Source organism: Antedon mediterranea, chromosome 6 (assembly GCF_964355755.1).
Source record: "Antedon mediterranea chromosome 6, ecAntMedi1.1, whole genome shotgun sequence".
Classification (NCBI taxonomy): Eukaryota; Metazoa; Echinodermata; class Crinoidea; order Comatulida; family Antedonidae; genus Antedon; species Antedon mediterranea.
In genome coordinates, this window is record NC_092675.1 from 15762442 (window position 1) to 15771537 (window position 9096).

Sequence of the window (9096 nt, forward strand, 5' to 3'; positions counted from 1 at the left end):
CGCATGTGTGCCACTGTTAAAAAAGTTTTGTTCCAAATAAATATTATTATTATTATTATTATGATTTATGGGAGGGCTATATAGAGTCACAAATTGGTCATATCTCGCCTACACCACATTCAATGGGCCTAGATTTACAATCCTGTATTCTTGTGATTGCAGCAAATTCTTCTTTTCAGTATCATTAGGCCTATTGTGCTAATGGGAATAATAATTTCTGAACACGTGATGATCTAGGGCTAGGTCTACGACTCGTCTATTTTACTGCGATAAACGAAAGAATTTCAAATGTCTTCCAGTCGTATAAAAAAATTATTCCTTTTATTTCAGCTATATTTTTTCCAGTTACAAATATAAACCCAGACAACTTAGGCCTACTTATAAAAAAGAGGCTTCAAAAATACATCACTGAACTCAAGAAGATCTCCATTTTTGGTGAAGCCACAAAATACATATACACGTACATAATAGACCTATTGCAGTAAGATAAGCAAATCAATTAACATAATTTTCTACTTCTACTTTTCTATGACATCGTAGTGTATAAATAAACATTTTTTGTCAGACTTTAATTTAAGTTTCAAGAAGAAAATAAGAAATACACATCATTTGAGAAACATTCATTTAGTTTAAACGGTACCATATAATTACCGTAATTATTTAAAATAACAAATATCAGAGATAATAAATTCTATCTAAAACTACACACGCCGCTCTGGATCAAGTAATAGTCCTACGAGTAATTTTTCAGAATTTTAATATTGTTTTAATTTGTTAAAATATAAATCATACATTAATGTTAAAAACGATAGGCCTAATCATTTTGTTGTTGATTTATCCTAAATTTAATTCAGACGGGTCGTTACCAAGTTCCAAAATTACAGATCTGTTTACCAGGTTACCAATGCGCCTTTACAAACTCTATGTCTCCAATAAGACTAGCAGCCATTCCGATCGCCACAATTTCAAATAATGTCATTGAACCGACTATGACCGCTAGAAAGACTAGGTTATTAGTCAACCAGGTGATGACAGCCTCTTTGCAACCTTTTGTGTAGATAACCTGAGAATCTGGAGTATCTGGAACCAGTGCTTCATTGCCACATTGGTAGTTTACAACACCTTCTGCCTCCTCAACGCAACAAGAAAACGGTACACTGCATTTTGTAACACGGGCAACGCCGCTACAATTGTAATATCTTGAAAAGAAAAGATGACTAAAAATGTTATCTTATTAATTTCGTATAATCAGGGAAGAGTTAAATTACAATTTAACTCTTCCCTGGTATAATGAACATGGTTACGAGATTGTGATATGCGCAATTCAATCACATGATGCGCAAATCAGCGCGAAAGTTACAATCATTTTTGGATCAGGTAAGATTTATTCTTTATTTTGACAATGTTGGTAGTAATGTATTAGTAATGGGTATTAGTGAAAACAGATCGACTGTGAGACACGGTCACCGAGATAACCTACATAGATTTAAACAACAGTTACAATGGCCATGATGAATTTGAAAACTTACAAGTTAACTTCCCAATCGCTTGGTTCGTTTATACCACAACATTGCAAGTACTCTTGTATTGTATCGATAATAAACTGTGTGTCTGGATCATCTAAATAAATTCAAAACAGTTTAATAGAATTTAACAACTTATTGTTATTAATCCACCATGCATCATTCAATGTCCATCTCCATAAGTCGTCGTCGTGTCGACTCTTTCATCTCGTCCCTCCATCATGTCTTCATGGAGGAATTATCCTCTATTATGTTGTCATGGAGGAATTATCCTTTACCATGTTGACATGGAGGAATTATACTTCACCATGTTGCCATGGAGGAATTATCCTTTACCATGTTTCCATGGAGGAATTATCCTTCACCATGTTGCCATGGAGGAATTATTCTTCACCATGTTTCCATGGAGGAATTATCCTTTACCATGTTGTCATGGAGGAATTATCCTTTACCATGTTGACATGGAGGAATTATCCATCACCATGTTGCCATAGAGGAATTATCCTTCACCATGTTGCCATGGAGGAATTATCCTTTGCCATGTTTCCATGGAGGAATTATCCTTCGCCATGTTGCCATGGAGGAAGTATCCTTCACCATGTTGCCATGGGGGAATTATCCTTCACCATGTTGCCATGGAGGAATTATCCTTTACCATGTTTCCATGGAGGAATTATCCTTCACCATGTTGCCATGGAGGAATTATCCTTCACCATGTTTCCATGGAGGAATTATCCTTTACCATGTTGTCATGGAGGAATTATCCTTTACCATGTTGACATGGAGGAATTATCCTTCACCATGTTGCCATGGAGGAATTATCTTTCACCATGTTTCCATGGAGGAATTATCCTTTACCATGTTGTCATGGAGGAATTATCCTTTACCATGTTGACATGGAGGAATTATCCTTCACTAGGTTGCCATGGTGGAATTATCCATTACCATGTTTCCATGGAGGAATTATCCTTCACCATGTTGCCATGGAGGAATTACCCTCCACCATGTTGCCATGGAGGAATTATCCTTCACCATGTTGCCATGGAGAAATTATCCTGTACCATGTTTCCATGGAGGAATTATCCTTCACCATGTTGCTATGGAGGAATTATCCTTTACCATGTTACCCTGGAGGAATTATCCTTCACCATGTTTCCATGGAGGAATTATCCTTTGTTGACATAGAGGAATTATCTTCCATCATGTTGTCGAGGAGGATCTAACCTCCATCATGTTGTGATAACTCACCTTGATAGTTTTTCATACCATTCATTACAAAGGTTTCTATTGAGCCGACGACTTCGTCCTGATAAAAATAGGCCAACACAGCAGCAGTTGCTTCAAGTATGAGGATAAGAATCATCGAGTATCGGAACATTTTTAGCATGGTTGTATTTTCTCTTAGTGAACCGATACATCCGAGTGTCGACAAAATAATAACGATGAATCCGATCACAATGAACACCCATAAGGGATCTACACTAATAGTACCCCCTTCAATAACATCTGTAATTGCGCTGACGTCCTTGGAGTACACACCCCAGATCCCAAATCCAAAAATGGCGCCACCGAGGAAAAAGAATAGAACATTCACCAATACCATGGTGTACTTGACACACAGGCTGACATGAGCCGTGTTCCTTTGCCTCGGATGTCTTCCCGCCATTTATTCTGAAATAAAATTATTATCCATAATTAATGTAATTATAGCTTTATTGGTCACATGAAATGGATGACGAAATACAGTACTTTTTTTCTATAACCATTGTTGAAACTAGAAACCATCTACTGTAATCTATATATCGAAATTATGCAGTTTAAAACATCAAAAATAATATCTATAGACTATAGTAGGCCTACTATTTTGCTGCCAATATAACATTACACGTAACAGCTTGTATTGTTATTGTTTACCACTACAGCCTGTACTACACAAATGACTAATTCAGCCTTTATAAAGGCCACCTCTATCATGATTCCAATGTTTTATATCATATCAATAGGCCTATCACATATAATTGTGGTAATTTATAAATGAGTATTTAAAAAGAAAAGAACATTGGATCTGTGACTACCACGTGCCTACCTTCAAGAGGTACCATACACACCTTCCAAAACACAGTTGTTTTATTGATATTTTCCAGTTTTTAGGCTTAATAATTAACACGACGTTCAGTATCACCAACAGGAAGTATTTAAGCATGACGGGCGTACTGTTTGTTGGTAACGGTTGACGTATTTACTACAATAAAACATTTACTGTACCATGTAAATAATACAGACGCTGACGTAGCAGGCCTTTGTGCGTCTTTTTCTAGGGCCACTTGGTTGTATGATCGAACGACTGAATTCACTATTGTGTGCTGTTCTAGCTTTTTACAACAAAAATGAATTCTCCTACTACTATTCATAGTAGGCCTTTTACTTCTGTGGTTTTATTTTTAAGCGCACTTCCTCCTGTCAGAATATGGATTTGTAACAACTCGTCATGAGAGACAACGATTATCAAAACGTGTGGTGGTAATGAAATAATATGTGCAATATTTCTCAGCCATTTCAATCACTCAATCTTTACATCGGATTCGTGACAACTTTTTGCTAAAAATTAGGTTTTGAATTGCAAATACTGTATAAAGAATCAATTCCTACTTCTATTGACATAACTACTAGTCACACGTGACATAGACGTAGGCCTACCATGCGTAGTATGCACTAGGAAGCCGGGTGGTTAATTAACGGATTTCACTATATAGGCCTACGCCAGTATTACGCCGTTGGTGCTGTGTACGACATGATCCCCATCCTGAGACCTCACTATTTACAGTTCATCCAAATAGGCCTACTGTACGGTAGGACCTACTCATGACATTAGGCGGTTATAATATTATGAAAGAACAGAAAACACAACATTAACAAATTCGGCTGTTGAAAATATTATTTCAATAAGTTTCAACGTTGTCTAAATTTGTTTAGGAAAAATTCTGTGCACAGTTAATATTCAGTGTATATGTTTTCATATTTACATTTTTATAAATCATTTACGTGGTACTGTAAATTGTAAAACGACATTAAAAACAGATGAATAATTTAATAGGCGCTATAATATTAATATTAGCAGGCCTGTGCAAAATAAATTGACGAAATAAATGAATTTCGCATAATTCATGTGTATTATTATTATTATAAATATTAGTTCTTGAAAATTCATTTGGATCCAAGTTAATAATTAATATCTTTTTTTGTTGTTAGTCCAGTACAGTAAAACAACAAAGTAACGATAAAAAAAACAGAGCGTTAGCGAAACTGATTAACCTTGTACTTACTGCATTAGATCAAAAAGAAAGAACACTCTTCTTAAATTATAATTACAGTAAGCGCCACTGGATCCGCCCGTTGGATCACCCGCCCTTGATATAGTAATTACAGTAATTCAATACACAAAATAATTTCCTAACAAATAATTGGTATTTAAAATATATAAGGTGAAATATATCATTATTATGTATGTTCGTTTAAACTTATATACGCACAATTAAATATAGACCTACGTAACCTATATAGAACGCGTTGCTATATTTAATGGACATTCAAAATGTATTAATATAATAAGCCTATTGTAATATATAAAATGAAACAATACGACGATGCGTACTAATAGAAAAAAAAAAAATTCTCGAATCACCTTGATCTATCCACTAGGATGGAACACGAGGAGGTAAGCGTAACGCAAGTGAGTTGACCAATGACAAACAACAGTTCGAATAATCCATAACTTGTCATTGGTCATAATGTTTGCGTTGCGCTTACGTCGTCATGCCGATCTTCAACCGGATCTGGTACGATACGGTTGATATGGGCCTACTATAACGTGTGGTTAAGATATTAAAATTGTTACTACAAGAAAGCATTGATATACTGTACGGTGATGTATTTATAGTATATTAAGTACGGTAGTCAATAAATAGTCATATTACCATAGTAACTGGATTTGTGCGTCAGTGTGCACATGTTCACTTACGTCAGAAGGAAATTAATATTTTAAACCCAAGATAAAAACAATCATAATATTTTAAATCAAACCGTTAAATAAAGGCTATGATACGAGTTATTGCATAGTCTGCGTAATAGCACAATTTCTTAGCACAGGGATGTTTAAAATGGATTTATAAATCTGGGATTTAAATCTATACGATACTCTGCTTTTATCCCCCAAAAATATGCATACATAAAGAATAACAATAATATATAAATACAAAATGTCTAAGAGATGGGATTACGTATGTTGTCACTATAAACACAAATGAATTATATTATTTGGAATGAATGAATGCTTTACTCTATTCTTGGAAGAAAGACAATTAAATTAGCACATTCTTTTCTCTATGCATGGAGTTAAAGACGGTCCAATATGAGTTACATTGTCGTTTCTACTACGTTCAAACATCCGATATCCCTCGATGAGAGGCACTAACGTTCGGCCTACATTATAAAACCATCGGAGTTAACGTTACATCGGATGTATATCTCAAGAGCACACGGAACGGAGTTAACTCAGATGCATGTGAACATAGCTATTTTAGGGAGCTTTCGATTTGCGAAAGACCGACGACCAAACTACCTAATGTTATTTACCTCAGTGTACGCATGCGGGAATATTGGGACGCGTGTCCTCGCTCCTCACCACCTCGATGGTTTCTGGGTTTTGGCGACGACTGACGACACGTCGATTAGTCGTGATCTAGGTTGGTCGTCGGTCCTCCGTCGTCGCAAATCGAAAGCTCCATAAATGTCCCGTCATTACCAATATGATTTCACGGCTTCAATGTCGTTAATCATCCCTTTCGCTAGGCAAATAAAAATACACTGAAGAACCATCAACGCTCCGCCAGCTATACTGATAAAAATGATATTTGTTCGGAACCAATCTTTTAACTCATCGGCGCATCCAGAAGTATATATAATTTTTTCTTGCTCAGCTTTACTTAGCTCCAATACACCATAACCGCATTGGTAATTTACAACACCATCAATAGGTCTGCAACAGGAATACGGTACGCTGCACTCTGTAGCCGCGGGTCCATCACACGTGAAATACCTGTTGGGGAAGGTAAACAAGGAAATGGACAATATAGGCCTATAACTGTATCATCATGAGTCACATAGATAATGTGCTACCATTAACAAAAATAATGGCAAGGTAACTGGCAGGTACAGCCCCGGTACAGCATGTTCACGTCGTACGTGTTGCATAGGCCATCCATGGTAATTATTGTTAAATGAGAGGCGTCTTCGAAAGCAAATTAAATAAAGAAGTATTAGTGCCGGTAAGTCAGATAGGCCTAGCCCATTACTGATAGCATACGGTCAAAATGAGAATTGAAGAGAAGTGACATTTATAAGTTTGATGATGATATAACAACTTACATATTAGCTTGCCAATCATTCGGTTCGTATATTCCACAACACTCCAGACCTTGGTGCATCTCATCTGCTATGTATTGAGTATCGGTATCATCTAAATATTGAAAGCATGGAGGCAAAACACAAAAATTGACATTTCTTTTCATGCTTTTTTCTCTCACAAACATAGAAGGGATTTTCCGGTCACCATTAGAAGGAGCGGTGCATTTAAATAACTAACTCTCTAATCAAGAGTATTTAGTGTTTTAGTACTGTAATAAGATGCTTTAGGTTTTTCAATGATAACATTGAAATTTGCGCGTGGGAATAGTCCATTGTATAAATAGGGATATATTAGACTTTTTTTTTAAAATTAGCGTTCAATCCTTACCATAATAAGATAAAATAGTTTTGTTCACGTAGTTTTCCAGAATGCTCACAACTTTTTCCTGGTAGACATATCCAAGCACTCCGGCGGTAATTTCAAGTAAAAATATTAAGATTACAGAGTATGCAAAGAATTTTAACATGCAAGTGTTCTCTCGCAAAGCACCAATACAACCAAAGAATGCTAGGGTAAAAATCAGACTGCCTACAAATACAAACATCCACATAGGGTCTAACTTCACTTGTTCTTCTTCAGCAATTGCATCTATAACACCGCCGTTCTTCGCTATCAGGCCCCATATCCCAAATCCCAAAATAGCAGCCCCAAGAATCCAAAATAAAACGTTCATAAAAAACATAGAGTATTTGGTACAGAGGCTCACTTCGACGCCAGGCGGTGCCCCTAACCTCCTACGTCTGCGGATTGGAGCTTGTTGCTGAGAATGACTCTTGCCACCTTCAGGATGTACTGGTTTGTTTTGGTATGCCATTGTGTCTTAATACTACTAAAAATTAAGAAAAAATTAACAATATTCCTTGAAATTTTTTTTGAATTACGAATCATTTTCCAGAGCCTATCAACAATGGTAATGACATTTTCATTTCAAATCAACCTTAATACCATACACACCTTTTACATACAACCTTAGTAAATATACTGTATCTGCTGTGTGTATGGATTTTGTGAGTGCCAAAGTAAATACGGTAAGTGTATTTCAAACATTTTTTTTTTCCTTTTTCTTTTTTTTGTTTATTCATTTTTTAAAATACAACCCATAACACAAAGTCACTTTAAACAAATATAAAGTAATAGGTATCAAAGTGATATGAACGTTTAACGTACAGTGATCAAACAATATTAAAAACTATAAATTAAATTAGCCAGATATATACATTTAATAATTTCAAACATTTTATTAACTGTAACATTATGATTAAATTATGTTTTTACATTCACACAATCATGCGAGGGCGCTATTATAGTTTAATAAGATAACAGAAGTACTGTATATCGTTTTCTTCCATGGTTGGTCACACAAATAAACCCCGTAAATGCAATTTAATTCATATATACTTGAACTATTCCTCCTGAAACATGTTAGTATGTGACCTCGAGATCATATCCATGGCGACGTATTGTAACCAGGGGGTATAATGTCAACGCAGATCGATTAAAAATATCTTTTTAGGCGTAATTAATTTATAATAATTTTCAATTTGAAATAAATGTCAAAACAGGCAATGTAACCGTGATCTGGACTGTGTCTTAATGATGCTACTGTAGTGTCGTGACCAGATTCGTACTGAAAATATACATGATAAAATGGAGATGAGAGAGAAAAGGCTATTATGTCGTTTAGGCCTTGTTGAGTATTTCGTTGCCCTTTCCAACAAGAGGAAGTAATTTAAGCTATCCGCATTGCTCACCTCGGGAACGCTAACAATCATGTTCGCGCTACAGTGTAAAATCAGACTATCTGTAATGTGAAAAATCCCACAATGACATAACATAACTTACCATCTACACAAGTAAGGCAGGTTTTTCTCGTCTTAATAATTCCTTTTTTTACACGCCTTAAAAAATACTCCCCTTCGAGGTTGCTTATGTTTAATGTTTAATATGTAGACATATCTCTTTTGAAGTGTTTACTGGTTACAATGTTTACAAGCAGATAAAACCGTTGTAGTCATAAGGTCTAAAGTCCAAACAATCGTCATAATAAGGCATTTATTAATTAACACAAGCGATGACTGTTCGGAAAACATCAATATGTGTGAACCTATT

General features: G+C 35.5%; 2 protein-coding genes across 4 annotated transcripts; both read right to left on the reverse strand.

Moving 5' to 3' along the window:
- Nucleotides 1–299: 299 nt before the first annotated feature.
- LOC140051085 (tetraspanin-5-like) lies at nucleotides 300–3742 on the reverse strand. 2 transcript variants are annotated; one of them, XM_072096178.1, is made up of 4 exons: nucleotides 3610–3742; nucleotides 2772–3194; nucleotides 1530–1620; nucleotides 300–1199 (listed from the first exon to the last, which is right to left on the reverse strand). In XM_072096178.1, the coding sequence occupies exons 2-4, from the start codon at nucleotides 3187–3189 to the stop codon at nucleotides 899–901; spliced, it is 810 nt and encodes a 269-aa protein (XP_071952279.1). In that variant the 5' UTR covers nucleotides 3190–3194; nucleotides 3610–3742; the 3' UTR covers nucleotides 300–898. The 2 variants fall into 2 exon arrangements, with proteins under 2 accessions (XP_071952279.1, XP_071952280.1); XM_072096179.1 differs by having other exon boundaries at nucleotides 3632–3738.
- Nucleotides 3743–4231: 489 nt separating this feature from the next.
- LOC140051083 (tetraspanin-5-like) lies at nucleotides 4232–9096 on the reverse strand. Of its 2 annotated transcripts, none has more exons than XM_072096176.1 (4): nucleotides 8830–9096; nucleotides 7315–7813; nucleotides 6948–7038; nucleotides 4232–6618 (listed from the first exon to the last, which is right to left on the reverse strand). In XM_072096176.1, exons 2-4 carry the CDS (start codon nucleotides 7799–7801, stop codon nucleotides 6321–6323), a joined length of 876 nt encoding a protein of 291 aa, XP_071952277.1. In that variant the 5' UTR covers nucleotides 7802–7813; nucleotides 8830–9096; the 3' UTR covers nucleotides 4232–6320. The 2 variants fall into 2 exon arrangements, with proteins under 2 accessions (XP_071952277.1, XP_071952276.1); XM_072096175.1 differs by having other exon boundaries at nucleotides 7315–7816.